The 18506-nt window shown below is 53.1% G+C and overlaps 1 protein-coding gene across 4 annotated transcripts in view; it reads left to right on the top strand.

Moving 5' to 3' along the window:
• TSPAN11 (tetraspanin 11) overlaps nucleotides 1-18506 on the top strand; it is a 76716-nt gene that overhangs the window by 39511 nt on the left and 18699 nt on the right. For all 4 annotated transcript variants that reach the window (XR_003914662.1, XM_029955249.1, XM_029955248.1 and 1 more), the window contains one exon: nucleotides 5978-6169. Coding sequence is in view for 3 of the 4 variants with exons in the window: in XM_029955249.1 (XP_029811109.1) it covers nucleotides 5978-6169 (192 nt within the window). In the remaining variant the exon portion in view is untranslated. The remainder of the gene's footprint in view (nucleotides 1-5977; nucleotides 6170-18506) is intronic.

Consider the following 18506-nt stretch of genomic DNA (forward strand, 5'->3'; position numbering starts at 1 on the left):
TTGTGTGAGGCCTCAGTACTCCCCTTGGGGACCAGTGAGACTTGGCCTCCAGGGATCCCCTGGGGGGGGACATGGACCAACACAGGAGGCAGAGATGGTGGAAGACTTGTGCCCCGGCCCGGGGAAGGGAGTGAGGTGACTTCAGGACATCTCTCTAGGACCCCCATGGAAGGCCTCGAAAAGAAGAGTATCTGCTTGCTTTCCTGCCGAGGGTAGAAAGCCCTTTATCTCCACATCATCATCCCATTGTACAGGCCTTTGCCTGCTTCTCTGGACATGTCATCTGTGACGGGAGAGGTGAGGGAGTCCCATGGCTGGTTCTTTTCCTGCTCCCTTTCCACAGGACCCCCATGCAGTTGAGGGCATCCCTGCCTCTCTGTGCTGTCAGGGTCTGCTCATACTTGACGGGGATGCACATTTGGCCTGCACAGGGCTATTGTGGGTGAGACCAGTCATGGAGGAAGCCTGTGGTGACAGCCCTGAGTAATGTGGCTTGCTTTGGGCCTGTGTGGATCAGAAGCCTCGCTGGTAAAATGGCCACTAAACTGGCCAATAAGGTTCTTGAGTTCTAGCCCCCACTTGGCCCCCGGCTAGTTACAAGACCTTGGAAAGTCACCTTACTGTGGGCCCTTGTTTCTTCATCCAGAATATAAAAGGGAGTAGACTTGATTCTTCTGTCTGTCCTTCCCTTCCTCCCTCTGCCTCCTCCTTCCCCAGTGACTTACCAGGCACTACCACACTCTGCTGGGGATACTAAGACGAGACCAAATGGTGAACACAACAAAGACGCTGTGATACATGTCACTCCAGAAGCCTGTACAAGGTGTGGTAGCCGCAGGGAGCACAGGATGCAGGACGGGGTGGGGCAGATTCTGAGCTGGGTTTGAAGGAGGAACAGGTAGTCTTAGGTCCTCTCCCAGCTCCAGCCCCGAATACCTCCCATGATCTCTGCTCTTGTCATAAAGGTAGATTGGCTTGGGGAAGGAGGGAAAGTAGTGCTCTGATTTATTTTACTAAGGGATTTAAAACCACAGAGCCAAGAAAAGAATGGATCGACGTAGAAAGTGACATTTAGCAGGACAAGCCTACCCTTGAAGATTCAACTCAGAACTGACACTGAGGCCACAGGAATGTGGGGTGATCTGGGAGAGATGCCTGCCTGGTGCTGGCGGTGTTGGTCAGGTCCTTAATCAGGCTGAGGCCAGATCCTGAAGGGCTTTGAGCCCATGCTGCAATTTGGGCTTGGTGTGCTGGGTGCTAGGGAGCCGGGGGCAGTTTTTCAGCAGGGTCTCTTGGTGGATCAACCCTGGAATCATGACACACTTGCCTCTGGGTTGAGCAGGGGCCTGGAGGCTGATGATACATGGGTGGGGAGGTAGGGAGCCAAAGCCAGGGAGCTGGGTGGGAGAACAGCTGGGGACTGGCATGTGGCTTCCCTGGGAGGAGAGAGAGGAGTCCACAGAGACCCAGGGTGTGGGGGGGTGGGGGCGGTTCCAGCCTGGGGGCGGGGGTGCGTTGATGAGACTAACCAGGGCAGAAAGAGCGGAGAAGGCGGGTGTCAGTTCTACATGGGTGAACGCACATTCAGCTCAAAACCCTGTCCAGTCCAGCGTGGGGCTGGGCACCCAGGAGGCGCCCAGCAGACACTTACAGAAATGAACTGCAGGCCACCCGTGTGTTTCCTGCCTCCGTGTGCCATGGCTTCTCTCTCACTGAAGACAGAAAACTCTCCTGCCTGGGGGACCCTAGCGGTCCTGGCCCCTGCTCCACCCCACCGGCCCCCCCCCCCCAGATGCCAGCACAGTACTGGCAAAGATAATCCCGCAGTTACTTTTAAACTCTCCGCCTGATGTCTGTCAGGGCCCAGCCATGTGTGGTTGCTCAGGCTAATCCTTCTGTGCATGTGATGACCTGAGCAACTTCTTGGCAATGTTTCTTTTCTACAAATAGGAAGTTCCTAAAATTACAAGGCATGGGTGACCTGCCTTGCCCCTCCTGGACTACAGGTGTCCTCATTGGCAAGAAGGCTTCGCCCTCTGCAGGGTTTTCTGGCTAATCCGCTACAGGCTTTGGTTTTGAAAAATATTTAATATTCCACAGTTTTTTGTAAAGAGTCCAATACTGTTGAATCAACTCTATGCAAATTGCTGTTGAAATAGCTCATTGGGGTCACACCTCTCCCTGCCCGCCAGACAGTCCTCTCTGTTCCCCTTCCACTGCTCTTCCTGCTGATCTAGGCAGTCTCCCCAGGGCTTGAGTGAAAGCCATGAGCCACTGGTCCAGAAGCATCTTGCTGGAGGAGTATTGGCAGAAGGCTGTGCTCTGGTACCAACAGGGACATTGTATCCACATGGAAGAGACCTCAGAGACATTCTCATCCAGCGGTGCCATTTTACAGATGAGGAAACTGAGGCTTAGTCAAGTGAAATGTCTTGTACACGGTCACATGGTTAGTCAGGGGCAAATCCAAGGCTGGAGCCCAGGTCTGCTGACTTCCCAATCCCCTCTGGTGACCTACTCGAGCATTTAGCAACTTTTACTTTTCTGTCCGGATGCAAGATTATTTTCTCAAGAGCTGACCAAGCCCCAAGAAGGAGACACCCTGGAGGACTTGAAACCTTCTTGTTCCTGTTGGCAAATCCCTGCAGACACTAACTTCTCCACCAACGTGACACCTCTGGGGGTGGGGAGGTGGTTAGTGTCCCCACTGACTCAGAATCACATTCTTATTTCTTCTGGACCTCAGAACGAGTACGAATTTGTTTTCCAGACCTTAATCAAGGCAGTGGGTCCCTTCAGATGGCTTCCAGACCCTTCCTTATGGCTGGTGACCCTGCTGCCACCCTAGCTCACTTGTGGGCTCTCCCTGCTTTGCAGGATTCCAGCCCTTTCTGTGACTGGCAAGAAGAGCTCTGGAAGAGAGCAACCCTCCATTAGTGGGCTCGATACTGCTCCTCTCCCAGGGCTGCATTTCTTAGAGCCCCCCACTCCTCCTCCTGTTTTTTGGGTTTTTTTTTTTCATTTTTTCATAATAGGACTTTAATCCTTTCTGATTGAAAACTCTGCCCCTCACCACCCCACCTTCACCCCCAAAGCTTCTACCGAAGCAAACACCCTCACACAGATAGGGAAGAGGATGGAGTTCAAGTCCGGAACAAATGTCAAGAGCTCTCCAGGCAGCTACGCCCAGGGGTGGGGCCCAAAGCTTCCAGGAAGCGTGTATTCGTGGAATTCAGCACAGCGCCATCTACTGGGGGAGAGGGACAGGACACCTACAAGGTGCTTCTCCCCCAACCAACTGGGAAATTAATAAAATGTTCATGCCTGGATCCCACTCCCAGAGATTACATTTGGCCTGGAGTGTGACTTTGGTTTTGTGGAACTCCCAAGTGATTGTGCAGCAAGGCTGAGAAATGCCACCTTATCTGGGTGTGGAGGCAGGTAGAGGAGGTCTTAGAGACTGTCTCGTAGCCTGCTGAAAGATTAGACATCAGCCCCCAAACCTGAATATGTTATTTTACATGGATTACCATTTCTCTGGCCAAAGTGCCCAAAGCTTTTTATTAGATTTTCAGTGGGTTCCATGTCCCCCAACAGATAACGTGTCCCTAGTCAAGCCCAAAGGTGCCCAGATGTGTGGTCTCAAATCTGATTCTCAGCCTGTGGGGTTGGCAAGCCTAATGGATAATGGATAGTGTGTATATTTCTATAAAGAGACTACACCCATTAAAAGATCAATGCAAAGTGGTCACATTGACTATTTCATGCTGCTCAGAATCTCTTCCTGGCACTAATCATGTGCCTTTGATTAATAAAAAATGAGAAATGAATTATTACTTAATGCACCATATTTGGTAGGCAAAATCCTTCAAAATGTAAGATCCACAGGAAAAAGTAATCAAAGGAGTCTTTGGTGGTTATAGACTAGAAACCACTAGTCTTATACACCCCCCTTACTAGAGATATGAAGAAACTCCGGCCCAGAGAGGTTAAGGGACTGTCTCTCAGTCACACAGCTAGTTATGCAAAGCTGGGACCCTCACCCAGGCCTTTCAGGCCGTAGGGGCAGAAAGAATACGTGCAGGATATTTTGCTGGACACCCTCACTTGACACCCTCTATTGACCCAGACTCAGGAAATTCATTAGCCATGGAGGTTGTACGGACCGAAGATAGCCTACACACGCAGAGAATTTAAAAACCTATTGTAGTCCAGGATTTCTCTGGATCTAAGATACCATCAGTTGTGAGGCACACCGTTGTTTTCTGTACCACTGAGAATAAGTGCTGCCAAGCATAATCATAAGACACCATTAATCATAAGCTGCATCTCCATTGTTGGGATGTTAAAATGGGGGTGGGTAGGGCTGTGCATTGTGGAATTAAGGAAATGGGGCACGTTCGCCTCTCCCATTCCATCTGGAGTAGCACAGCTGTGTGATGTTCTTCTACCTGTCTCTCTTACCTCCTCGAGGTGCTGAGGAGGAGAAAATGGCACTTGGAAGAAAACGGGCATATTTAAAAAACAAAGTGAATATAGTGCAGCAAGGCCCAGCCCAGTCTGTGCAATCTAAGGACAGAGTCCCAGACTCGCCCTCAGAAGACCTGGGTTTGAGTCTCAGTTCTGGAATGTTCCAGTGGTATTATCTTGAGTACGTTCTTGTTCTCTCCAAGCCTCAGTGTCTTCATCCGTAAAACAGAGATCATATGTGCCCCCCCCCTCTGCCGCCCAATCCTCACCAAACTGTTGCAGAGCTCAGAGGGGAAGATGGTCAGCAGAGTGGTGTACGTGCCTCCTGCATGCTGATTGTCGAGAACCACCTGCCATTTGCTCGGCTGACATCTGTGGCTCCCGAGAACGGGCACTGTGAAGTGGCGGGGTGGGTCCTGCAGAGCCGCCCTGGGGCAGATGCCAGCACCTTGCAGGACGAGCGGGCATGGACCGAGCCATTGGGCCTTGTCTAGCTTTTGACTCCCCACCCATCTGAGAAAGAGAATGCACTGTTAAATGAGGCAGGGAGACTAGGGGCCAGGCAGATCTGCCTTCCCAGGAGCAGAAAGCAGAGATGGTCAGAGGTCCCAGGGGCCTTGTCCCCCCACCAATACCCTAATGCCACCCAGTCTGGTACCCTGGAGACATATGTGCACACACATGCTTCTGCTGAGCATACAAATCACAGAAAGGGTTATTCAGCCTCTGCGCAGAAAGAACCCAGTGAGAGAGCCATTGCAGCTGTATTTCCCAGGTACCCTTCCTAGGGAAGCATCCGCCTGACCTGCCAGTCAGCAGTGTCCTGTCCCTGTACCCTTCTCTGGGCCAGAAGGGAATGGGACAGTTAGCAAAGAAGAAATATCACCCAGTCCTGCTGGTTTAGACCAACCCCAGCTTGTGGAGAATGCATCCATTCAGTGGTGGAGGCACAATGACTGTCATCAGCCTGGGACTCTGAGCTCTGTCCTACCCCTGCCCCTAAACAGAGGCGGGGCCTCCGGCAACTGACCTTTCCTCTGTGGGCCCCGGTTTTGTCACCTGTAGATGAGAAGAAATGAGATGAGAAGCTCCATGGGCACATGTAAGGCTGACATGGGGCGCATGGGAAAGTGCCCTCCTGGGAAAACGTGGACAAGCCCAAGGGGCACTGAAGGAGGAAGGACACGGGGCAGCTGGGAGTCGGGGAAGTGAAGGGACCCAGACACATTGGTTGTCCCATAATTACAGCCATCTCCCCCACATCTGATGGGGACACAGTGGTCATTGTGGTAAGAAGTACAAAATTGGAAGTCAGGATTCAAAATCTATTCCTGCAACTTGCTTAGGTGTGTGACCGCGGATGAGTCTCTTAACCTCTCGGCCCCACAATTGCCTCATCTGTGAAATGGGTAACCAAATTATTCTCTCAAGCTCTTCGAAGGACTCAATGAGATGGCAGCTGTGGAGCCCACGGCGGCCACCTGCCCTGATGTGGGCTTTCCTGCAGGTGGGCGGGGCTGCCGTCATGGCCGTGGGCGTCTGGACCCTGGTGGAGAAGAGCGGCTACCTCAGCGTCCTGGCCTCCAGCACCTTCGCCGCTTCTGCCTACATCCTCATCTTCGCAGGCGCCCTTGTCATGGTGACGGGCTTCCTGGGCTTCTGCGCTATCATCCGGGAGGACAGGAGCTGCCTCTCCACAGTGAGTGCCCAGCCCCCACCCCGTCCCGCCATCGGGCTCCTATTCTGAGAACCCCCCTCCCCCCACACCCACGCGGTAGAGGCCCCTGGAAGCGGAGAGAGATGGTGGCTCTCCCTCCGGTCTGGTGTTGGCGGAAGTCCCCAGGCTCTTAGCACCTAAGCCAGTCTTGGTGCTGCTGCTGCTTCTTCCCCTCCTTTCTGCCTTTCCTCCCTCCCCCTCCTCCTCCTTCCAGATTTCATGATACGCTGCTTCTCAAAGATATGCAGAAACGAGAATAATGGGATAATGAAGCCCCTGTCCCATCACCCAGCCTCAACAACTATCTTCTCCTGTTTCATTTGTTTCCTCCCTACTTCCTGCCTCCCCGCCCAACTCGGCTGCCAGACACCTTGTCATCTGTCGTATTTCACTGCATCCCCCTAGAACTGAGGGGTCCTTCTTTAGAAAACATGACAATACCTCTGTCACACCCAAAAACAACTATTAGTCATTCCTTAATGTGTGAAATAACCAGGCAGTTCCAAATTTCCCCAGTTGACTCAGAAACTGTTCTTTTTTTTTTTTTTTTTTTCTACTTTGTTTGAACCAAAACCTAAATTCGGACCATGTACTGAGATTATGATTGGGCTGGGGCACCGGGGTGGCTCAGTCGGTTAAGCATCTGACTTCTGCTCAGGTCATGATCTAACGGTTTGCAGGTTCAAGCCCCACATCAGAGTCTCTGTTGTCAACACAGACCCTGTTTGGATCCTCTGTCTCCATCTTTGTCTGCCCCTGCCCTGCTCCCTCTCTCTCTCTCTCTCTCTCAAAAATACTTTTTTTAAAAGATTAAGGTTGGGCAATTTGTCTCCTGAGTCTCTTTCAGTTTCTGAGCATTATCACCTATCTCTCTCACTCTCTCACTCTCTCTCTCTCTCTCTCTCTCTCTCTCTCTCTCTCTCTGTCTCTCTCTCTCCCTCTCTCTCCCCCCTTACAATTTATTTGTTGAAGGAACCAGATCATCTTTCCTATGCTTTCTCCCAGTCTGGAACTCTGATTATATCCTTGTGACTTTGTTTAACGTGTTCTCCAAGCAGCTGAATCTAGAAGCTTGGTCAGATGCAGGTTTGATTGTTTGGGAAAGAGGATGTCACAGGTGGTGCTGGGGGCAGCACGGGCTCCTTGATGCGGGGAAGACTATCCATCGGTTCCTCGTGTCGGGGAAACCAGGGCAGGACTGGCAGGGGCAGAAGCCAGATCCAACCCCTTGTTCTCAAGGACCCTTTGCCAGGGCAGGCTCCCTGGTGCCTGGGTGACATCTCCCCACTTTTACTCTCCTGAGGACCGAGCCCAGCAGGAGCAGGGAAGGCTACAGAACACGTGGACTTAGCAGGAAAGGGCCAGAGGCAGATCTCATCTGAGGCTTAGTGAGAAATCAGGTTGAGCCCGCATAGAATCAGGTCGCAGGAAGAAGCCTCCGAGGGCTGTGCTCTCCCCACCCCGCTTCTCTGTCCCCTTGCGCATCCAACCAAGGGAGCAGGAGGCAGTGGAGGGGCCGTCCCCTGAAGCCACTCTCACCAGTGGTGACCTAGTTTTTCAGCTTTGGACACAAAAGCGCCTGTGTACAGGCTCCGCAGGATGGCCCTCCCCTGCCTAGAAAGAGTCTTTAACTCTGCTCTGAGGGACATCCTGGAGCCAAGGTGCAGGTCACGTGGATGGTGGCACACCGGTGGGGTGAAGTCCTGCAGGGGACCAGTCACCAGAGCATGAGCTGTGACATGAGCTGTCCTTCACACAGTGGGACAGGTGCACCCTGAGCCAGCCCCACATCTTCCGGCCATCCCTCACATGGCCTAGCACGAGTCCTCATAAGCCTCCAGACACCCTTGATCAGATCAGCATTAACTCCGTGAAGACACTGGGCATGACCTCCTGGATGGGAGCACTGGCCCAGGAGGAGGTGCCAGCCCTTATGGGGACCAGTGCCACTGGGCCCAGAGGGATCCTGATCCTTCCATTCTCAGGCAGTCCACCTTTGCTCTGCTCAGCCCTGGTCCTTTAGGACATGGAGCCTTCAGATCAACCCCCGACTTCAGGCTGAGCCCTCTGGCCCATGGAGGCAGGCTGCTGGGCTGTGTCATCACTGGCTGCACCTTCCTAACACCAGCTAATCTTGTTGTGGAAGAAACAGGACTCACCTCTGCAGCCCAGGAAGGAGGGCAGAGGCCCTCATGTGGGGACCTTCCTTCTCACTTGAAGCCATCTGTGTTGGTTCCATAGGAGCTCCTAAGACCATTGTTCCCCTGCAGCCCTGGGAGACAGGCCCTTGCATTTTACCCAGAGGACAATTATAACACAATGGGCACCTCCTTCTGTCATTATAACAGCTACCCTGCAAAGTCACAGTGCTCGTGAACTTTCTGTACTTCTAAACACTGGTGCATTTAGCTCGCTCAGTCCTCACCCAGCCCAATGAGGTGTTTATGTTTATGGTGTGCATCTTATAGGTGAGGAAACTGGGCCATGGAGGGGTTAAACAATATGCTGGAGACCATAGCTCTAGTGAGCAGCTAGGTCTGGCTCCGGGGCCAGTGCTCCCATCCAGGCAGTGTTCACCCCGCCATGCAGATGAGCAGGCTGGCCCTGGAGATGTGGAGCGAGTAAGTGCTGGAGCTGAAGTGTGAAGTCCAGTCTGTTAGAACTGCCACCAAGAATGCACATCATGGGGAGGCCGAGCAGGATGGGAGGCAGAGGCACAGGAGGTAATGTGGGTAGAGGGACACGCCGTTCTGTCTGTGGATGTCAGCGCATAGCAGCTGTTCTCAGAGACCTGGGTGGGTATAGGAGGGAGCTCCCCATGGGGCCCAGCCAGAATACTAGGGCAGGAGACCAGGGAGTGGCAGGAGTTGAGGGGGGCCTAGAAGCTCCCTGCTCTCATTATAGTATGGAGATAGCAGTGTGTGTCAGAGGACGCCCCAGGTAGAGGGGAACTTGAAGGACATGGGGTCAAACACTCTATCCAGAGGTTCTGGTGTCTAAAGACACTAGGCTAGTGAGTGTAGTGTGGGCATTAATGGGGGATAGTAAGCTTTATTGGCTTCTTTGGAGACAGGCCCAATTATAAGAGCTCTTCCCCTTGGCATTCTCCAAGACCAGAAGGAAAACCTAAGAGTCAGTAACTGGCAGCATTCTGATCTGTGAGCCACACACCACAGGCCCCTCTTCTTCACTCCTGTCTTATTCCATCCATTAGCAAGGCCTGCCCAACCCTCTAGACTGAGCCATTAAGAAAATTGATGTCTCTAGCCTCCAGTCTGAGCCTGCCTGGGGGGAGCCAAGCTGCATACCCAGGGTTGTGCGGGGAAGATGTGGGGACTTCTGGAAGGCCAGGACCTCGGGCTTGCCTGCAGGATGGTGCATGTCTACCTCTTGGCTTGCCCTTCTGAGCTTCACAGTGTCAACAAGCTAGAGGCCTTCTCATGCCCCTGGGCCTTGAGGCAGGGCTGGGGACAGAGGCCTGGTGCTAGATGCGCTCCTTCTCAGCCCCAACTTACCCTCCTTGCCTGCTCTCCCTTCCATCCCAACAGAATTGATACAACACCTCTGGCCTCTGTGGTCCACCATCCTAACCGGACACAGCACCAGCCTGGAGGTCCAGGGGTGTAAGCGCAACACGCTAACAAACAGCAAACCTCAAAGCCTGGAATCCTCTCCCTTTGCTTTTCCCTCATCCCCACCCCCACTGAAAGAACCAAAGACAGACTGTCCCAAGGACAGAACACAGGCAAAGCAGTGATTCTGAGTGACTCACATACTGGCTTGTCCACCCCTGAATTACAGAGCACTTGACTACTTAACCAAGAAGGTGGCTGAGACACGCAGGAATTTCTCAACCCCAGGCCCCCATTCGGAGGCAAGCGACATGGTTAAAGCAGTTTAAAAGTGTTCTGTGACTCCTGGAGGCTCCTTGCTGCTCTCATTTCATTTTTTCGCCTCCTTGTCTAACTTCCTTTCAAAATCTTTCATTAGCTAAAGGCCGAAGGAAACTCCAAAGGAGAAATACAGTGAGCCTAGCTCTACACAAAGTGGTCCCCAAAGAGAAAAGAGAAAGATGAAAGACCAGGCATCTGAATGATGTGCGTCCAGCCTGGACCAGGAGGAGGGTGAGGCCGGACATCAAACGGTCCCCAAGAACCGCCTGGAGCGGGGCGGTCCGACTCATATGATGCGCATACATCCTGGTGCAAGCCCTTCCTCCTGGCACCTCTGCAGCCCCTAGAGTCACTTTCCCAAGAAGGCAGCGCTCATCAGGGACAGGAATAGCACATCTTTGCGGTGCTGAGATGCTGCCCGACGTGGTGTGGGGAATCTGTAGAAGGGAAAGGGAATGGGGTTTAAATTATTCACACCAGATCTTCTGTTTCAGTGAAGGCTACATGAGGGAGCCAGCTAATTCAGGCCAGCTCAGCCTAAGGCCGGTGGCCGGGACGGATGCTGCCCTCATCAAAAGAAAGGGGTATTTTTAGAATTTTGAATATGGGCTCTGAAAACTTCTATATCTTAAGCCACAGGAAGATTATGATGGATAGCTCAGGCTAAACTGGGTGTTGGTCAGGGGCTCTTTTACATTTAGGGGATGGATTAAAAAGTAAGAGGGGCACCTGGGTGGCTCAGTTGGTTGAGTGTCCAGCTTCGGCTCAGGTCATGATCTCACAGTTCGTGGGTTCAAGCCCCATGTCAGGCTCTGTGCTGACAGCTCAGAGCCTGGAACCTGCTTCAGATTCTGTATCTCCCTCTCTCTCTGACCCTCCCCTGCTCGCACTGTCTCTCTCTGTCTCTCAAAAATAAATAAAAAATATTTTTAAAACTAAAAAAAGAGTAAGAAATGCTAGAACCAGTTATTAAAAATGAGGAGACCCCAGCTTGCAGTCCTTCCATCAGGCATGTTCAGAGCTGGCTAACCGGGCTGTAGGGTCTGGAACCAAGGACTATGGTTCAAAAGCAAGTTGTAGTGTAGCCTGTCTAACTTACTCTGGGACTTGGGGAAGTCACTTGGCCACCCCTGGCTACTCCTATCCCTTTCTTTATCTGGGGGTAAGGTATGAGGAGGGAGCATTCTGAGGCTTGGGAAGCAAGTCACCACATTATGTAAAAATCATAAAATGTGGCTATAATTATCATTTACATCACCATCACCATGACCAAGCTCCTCTGAGAAGGAATCTAAATAAATGGAGCTATTTTTAGGGCCATGACTCCCAGGGTCCCTACAACTTCTTCCTCGATAGAAGCTGGGGATTCAGGAAGGACCCCAGTGCCCGGGTGGGGGTGGTGGGCAGAGCAGGGGGGCGATGTTGACTGTGAGCCCCCATTGCCCATTTCTCAGCCTCACATTACCCTCAGTGTTCCATCAGCCGCCCAGCCAGAATGGCCATAGCCTCATACGTTTGGTAACACTTTGACCCTTGAGTCAAAGTGTCCAAATACTTCAAAAGAACAGATCCTGCAGCCAGGGCTTTGAGAACCCCAGCTCCTCTCCATCAGAACGAGAGTGCCGTTTCTGATCCTGTATGGTCTGGTGCAGTGGAGGCAGGAAATGGACAATATGACTCTCGCCAAGGCTCTTGAGGAAGCAGGATGCAGATAACCCTCAAGTGTCTGCCTTGAGGCAAGAGGGCTGCTCAGGAGACCTATACAGTCAGCCTGGGCCCTTCCTCTCCCAGCTGGGTCCTGCTGGGCTCATTTAGGAAAGGCCTGCTGTGTGCCAGACAACCCCAGCTGCCTGATGGAATGTGGCCCCACTTCCCCTCAAGTCTTTCCCATCAGCCTCCTTCTCAGCGGCCTTGCTTAATTCAGGAGCTGTGCAGAAGGGACTGCCAGGTGTCTTAGACATGAGCCCTCCACCTATCACCTTAGCCAAAGAGACAAAGAGACTTGCCTAAGGCCACGTGGCCAGGAACTAGCAAAGCCCAGTCAACACCCAAGTCTTGGTCCAGAGCCCTGTTTGCTGTCCCAGGCCAGCCTTGCACCCCCCCTTATGGATGCTTCCAACACAAGAAATGGGCATTCATCACTCTTGTGATCCAGGACCTATGGTTTGCATTCCCAGTGAAAAGGGAAGCATTTCAAGATCTGGGGTCAGTTACCTAGCTGCCTGTCATTTGATCCACTCAAAAGTGAAGGTCAAGCTTCAAGGCGCAGGCAGTATGGCAGAAAGCAGCTCTGTTCGTGCACCAAAGAAAATGTTTTGGCCTGTTTGGAGAACAACTCAGTTATGTGTGGGTAGATGATCACCCCAGAGTGGGGGCTCTCTGTGTCCCCACCCCCTGCTGTGGCCTGAGCAAGGCTCAGAGAGTGTGTATATCCATGCATGGGTGTGTGCGTGCGTATACATCTGTGTGCTTCTCTTGTAGGAGGACAGGATGGTTGCTAAACAACATGTGTTTGCACCCCAAACCCAGGAGAAGCTCAGGATCACGGCCTCCCCATCATTCGGTTCCTGCTTCCTTTCCTTAGATTCTGAGTTGAGCCACATAACAGGAGACAGGCTAGAGAGCCCCTCTCACCTAAGGAGGCATGGTCTGCGTGTGCCGTGATGGCTGCGGGCACGGGTGATCTGAACCCCAGGTAGCCCCTCCCAACTCCCTTTGGAAGGCCGTGCCTACATGCTGATGTTTCTGCCTTCCCAGTGACCTCTCCCTCCCACTGGTGTTAAAAATGAGTCTTACTCCACAAGCACACACCTGTAAGGGGTCTGGAAGTGGGCTGGCCGCCGATGAAAACTGATCCCAAGTGGAAACCTCCTCCTGAGGCCCGGTCCAGGGAGCGGCTGAGGCTGTTGCGGGCAGTCAGTACTGTCCTGTTCTGCTGAGGTTCGTCCCCCCCCACCCCCCAGGAGCCACCTCCTTCCCACCAGTGAGGCGAGCTTTCTGATCCACACCCTGTCCCCATCTTGGCGGTAGGGGCACGCCTCAGCGCCGCAGCCTCCCTGCGTCTCTGGGACGTGGACAGGAGTGGTGACTGGCTGGCTGTCTAGACGTGCTCCTCCCAGGAGGTTAGCACCTCCACGGTGATGTTCGGTGCCCTGCTCCGTTTCCCCTCACATCACACTGAGGGCTGGGGGGAGTTTACAACCTGTTGAAAAATAAGGCCCAGGAGGCAGCGAGATGGCAGCAGAAGGTCATCCTCACGGCTGCCGAAGGTGATCGGAGTATGCCCTTCAGCCCTGGTTGAGACAGGCATGCATGCCCGAGAACGGCCTCCCTGAACTCACCGCATGGTGGAAAGCAGAGCCTGTGGCGTCCTGAAGGCAGCTGGCCCCAGAGTGAAGGAGGAAGGCCCCTCAGCAGATAGGACAGGGCGTAAGGAGGGGAGAAGCCAGGGTTGTCCCTGAAGCCGTGCCTGCAGGGAAACAGGAGGCCAGGACAGAGGAGACAAGGTCCCGATGCTGTAGTAATGAAACTGCAGCACCAAGACATTTTCCCCATCTGAGCCCCACACTTGATGCAGAAGGCCCGCCCAGAGAGGGTGAGTGATTCGCCCAGGGTCACACAGCATCTTGTCACAGAGGCAAGCTGGACCCAGATTCCCAGGCCAGGGCACCGTGTATGACAGCAATTTGCTCTGACCAGCACCACTCTGGGCTCAAGATGGACCTTTCTCAGGCTACCGTGAATTTAAATGGCCACTGCCTACCTGTAGCAGCAAACTTTCTAGACGGGGCGGGTTTCACAGCCACTTAGTTCCCACCACCTCCTGCTCTGCAATTTTCTGTAACTCCTTCTCCATTGATGGGGCTGCCATTGATGGGGCTGCCATTGACCTCAGCAAGCATTTCTAGCACTAGCACGTTCCCAAAATTTCTGCTGGGCATGAGACAGCATAAGAAGGGAAGACACTAGTTCTTGGCTTGGAGTCTCGTGAGGGACATGGGACACCTGTATCGAAAGACCAAGAACCCTTGGGCTTCAGTTCCTGTTTCTGTCTGGTCAGAGCCTCTGACCTCTCCGAGCCCCAGGACTTTTCCTAACTTCCAGGCTTGGTAGGGGTCTCCTGCTCAGCCTTCCCTTCTTCCCCATCACCGACCTTGTCTTCAACTTCCCACCAACGGGAACTCTGCCCCCAGGCGCCTCCTGGTCCTACCCTGGCCCCATGCCCCGTCTCATTCACCTTCGGGCTGCACCATGTTTCTCCCACAGCCTGGGAGAAGACATCAACAGGGACGTCTAGGTGCTTCCAGGGAAAAGCAGCAGTCGGGCATGTCCCTCATGCCCAAGTCCCTCAGGCAGCAGCATCCCCGGGCTGTGGCCCCGGAGAGGAGTCTGGCCCTCCTCCTGCCAGCCAGCAGGCTGCCATTCTGGGACCTGCTGTCTTAGCCATCGGCCTGAACTGGTAGCAGCCCTAGTTTGAGATCCAGTGGAGTGCAGTCTTTGGCTTGTAGCTCCAAGTTCTGTTCTCCTGACCGGCCCCCCCCCCTCCCCCGCCATGTGATCTTTGGGCCCCAGCACTTTGGCTTGGACTTTGGACCGCCTCAGCTGCATTCTCTTGATGTGTCCCTTGAATGCCTCCTGCCTCCCCAGGCCCCGCTGTCCTCCACCCTTCCATCACTGGTTCGATCAGCTATCTCCACCCCAGCCCTGGTCCACTTCTCTGCTCCCAGTCCCCAGGGCTGGAACTGAACATTAACTTCCAACTTCTGTCAGAACACATACTAGCATCCTCTGCACAGCCTGTAGAGCATGCCCAGGTGGAGTGCCAGCTGGTCGGGGCTGTGAGCCCTGGGCTGGGGCTCCCCTGGGGTAGAGGTCACCTTCATCCTTCCAACAGTGACATCTTGTTACAGGAATAACTTGAGGCTCTCAAGCCCACATCCTCTCTTCTCTGCAATAACAGTCTGGCAGCTGCACCTCTGAGTCCTGACCACCTCCAGCCAGTGGTTAATTGCCAGAAAATAATGTACCCTGAGGTCATTGCCGCTTAAACAGCTGGCTCCATCATTTCCTGTTTGGCCTTCACTGTTCACAGCTCCCTGACCCTCCTACAGCACACGGCCAAGCTGGGACCTCAGGCTGCATGCTTCTCCCTGCAACTTTTTTTCTTTTAATTTTAGAGAGAGAAACAGAGAAGAGAGAGAGGAGAGAAGAGAGAGAGAGAGAGAGAGAGAGAGAGAGAGAGAGAGAGGGAGGAGAGAGAGAGAGAGAGAGAGGGAGGGAGGGAGGGAGGGAGGGAGGAAGGGAGGGAGAGGGAGAGAAATCCTAAGCAGGCTCCACACTCAGCATGGAGCCTGACACGGGGCTCAGTCCCACGTCCCTGGGATCATGACCTGAGCTGAAATCAAGATTCAGACTCTCAACTGACTGAGCCACCCAGACTCCCCTCTCCCTGCCACTTCACGCCGGAGTCTCCTCTCCTCTTCTGCTATACTGCTTGGAGAATAGGCAGGTGCCTCTGCCCCCACCCCTCACCCCAGCACATCCTCACTCTCCTAAACACCAAGCCTTCTTAGTTTTCCAACTATGACCTGGTTTCCATCTCTGATTGTTCTGAATAGCGGAGGGGGCAGCAGAGGACAGCTTCAGGGAGAATTCTTTTGTGGCAGAGTCAGCCCAATGAGGAATTCTGAAAGTCCGGTCGTAGAAAGTTCTTAAAACTTACTGCAAGGATGGACCGGCCAGTCCCGAGTTACCTGGGCCCATGATGCACCAGAGAATCTGCCTCAGAAACTTAGCTGGGGCTCAGCTTGCCCCCATGCAGTATTAGTCCATCTGAAGATGCAATTTCTAATTAATCCCCTTCATGTCACAATGCGACGAATTTCCGCATAGCTCCTGCAGAACCTCTCATTAAACAAAGTATTGGTTTGGTTCAGAGAGTACTGTGCTGTTCCAGCTTCATTTTGGATCTATAGTTCTAAAAAATATCCAACTTTGGTTCCAGTTCAAACTGTACCATTAAAGTATTAAAGGGGGAAAAAACTTCTGTAGATGGTACAGAGGGAAGATGAATGTTTGGGTTCCATTCTTTGCTTACCAAACTCGTTTATTCTATGTTTGGGGTTTCCTTTGGCATATTTTGCAATGGCATAGTTCTTATGGGGGGGCTCTGGGGGTAGAGGCTACAAAAACTTTCTTTAAAAGTCTTATTCCCAGTTTCTAACAGACCAAGACTCAGTAGCTGCTTCTGGAAGAACTAGGGACAGCCCTGAGTGCAAGAGCCAGCCAGTCACAAGAACCAAAGTGGGGCTGGAGGTCAGGGAGGAGTTAGCGCTGGGAGGGTCCAGTTCACTCCAAGGTGCCCAGGGACTGTGAAGACAGAATGAGCTACAGGTCAGAGCAGCAGGGCAAATGAGGACCAAAGGACACAGGGTCCTGGGGAGCAGGATGATCATGAGACCTGGGAGTCCGACAGAGGTTCAGAAAGAAGGGTGTCAGCAATGAGGTCATGGTCAGGAACTTCTGGCACAGGGAGGGCCTTGAGGAGGCCTCCCCTAAGCTGAGATTTGATGGCTAACAGCTGTGCAGCACAGACACAGTCAGAGCAGTGAGTTCCAGGGGCATGGAGGGCAAAGGCAGGGAGGTGTAAACTTCGATCATGTGTAGGGTACTGTGTGTGCGCGCGCACGCACACACACACACACACACACCGGGGGATCTACTAGACTTGGGATCAGGGATCAGATGAGGCTGGGATCCACCTGACTGTAGCCACCCACGCGCTCTCAGGAAGCCCACCCGCTGTGTCGTGTGGACGAGAGCACCTAGCAAGTAAGTGCACAGGGTCTGGTTGCTGGACTCAGCCGTGCCTTGCCGTGTGACCACAAACGACTTTGCCTCTCCATGTACGTGCCTGGGGGTTAGGATGAGGCTAACGCTGGTGCTCACATGGCACCATAATGAGTAATGCTCTGCTCGTCTCCGATGGGGTTTGGAACTGTTATGAGACATGCTCACAGAGGGGCCAGCACCTGGGGAGAGCCGGCACACCTCGGCCACTACTGTCACGGAGCACCCACGGTGTGCCCCTTGGGCCACTCTGGTGAGTGAGGCACTGCTTCTGCCATGGAAGGGCTAATTTCTTCTCCAACCCCCCCCCTTTTGTGGAAGGGATACTTTTCCACTGCTCCCACTATAAACAAAGTATATTTTTGCTCTCTTGAGAAGGAACTGGGCAGGCATAGGCCAGGACCCAGGAAATCCTGGCTTTCTATTCAAATAGGACAGTTTTCATGTTTCCTACAGGTAATGGCAACACACCCCTACTCAGGCCAGAGTTCAGGAAACAGCGTATTATCAAGAACCAAGAGGTTCACTATCACAGGATACACCTGAGCCCATAGGATCCCCATCATAGCTGCTGGCCCCAAGTCCTGTAGGCTTCACTGACCCCCCTGGAGTCCGGGTGAGCAGCTCCCTGCCACAGCTTCCCTCAGAGGCAGGTACAGGGTCTCCGCCTCTCATGTTTCTGTCTGTGTTCAGTTCTAGGCTGCTCAGGAACTAGACAGCCTTCCTCAGATCTTCCTTTCCATGTCTCCTATAGTGCATAAGAGAAATCAGATGCAAATCAAGTCCTAGCAGCAGCCTCAGATTCTGAAGTTATATGTGCAAATCAGTATCTCAACCTTGGCACTAGTGACATTTTTTAAAAATTTTTTTTCAAATATAGCTTATCGTCAAGTTGGTTTCCATATAACACCCAGTGCTAGCCCGGATCATCCTTTGCCAGTCAGCCTGGCTTGGGCACTATAGGATGTTCAGCAGCATCTTGGCCCCTACCCGCAAGATGCCAGTAACATTCCTTATCCCTGTTGTGACAATAAAATGTCTCCAGACATTGCCAAATGTCCCCCAATCATGCTAGATTGGAAACCAGTGGTATAAATTAAACTACAGTAATAATTCCTGCCACCCACGCATCAAAGATTAAGCCCTGTCCCCTGGCCTGGACTGCCAGCTCCAGCCAGTTCCCTCCACCTCATGGCATGCTGATTAAGACGTGCACTCACATCTCAATATGGGGTGTTCACCAAGCATGCCTCGAGACCCAGCACCATACCAGGCACTGAGGAAGAGCCAGAAGAACCTGATATGTGGTCCCTGTTCCCCCGAAAATCACAGTCGTTCTGGGGAGACAGGGTCACAACATCTGAGTCAAGAACAACCTCTGCAGAGCAGTGGGTGCGGATCTGTCGCTCAGCCAGCCCGTGAGGAGCAGTGTGCGGGCAGAGGGGGGCGCACAGGGGCAGCTCTGAGTCTGGTCGAGGAGAAGGAGCTGCGCAGAAAGCTGTGTCGGAAGATGGAGGCAGATGGAACGCTGTAGGCATGTGGACTGGGGGGCTTAGTGCCCACTCTGGCCCTCCCCC

Source organism: Suricata suricatta, chromosome 10, assembly GCF_006229205.1.
Source record: "Suricata suricatta isolate VVHF042 chromosome 10, meerkat_22Aug2017_6uvM2_HiC, whole genome shotgun sequence".
NCBI classification, from domain to species: Eukaryota; Metazoa; Chordata; class Mammalia; order Carnivora; family Herpestidae; genus Suricata; species Suricata suricatta.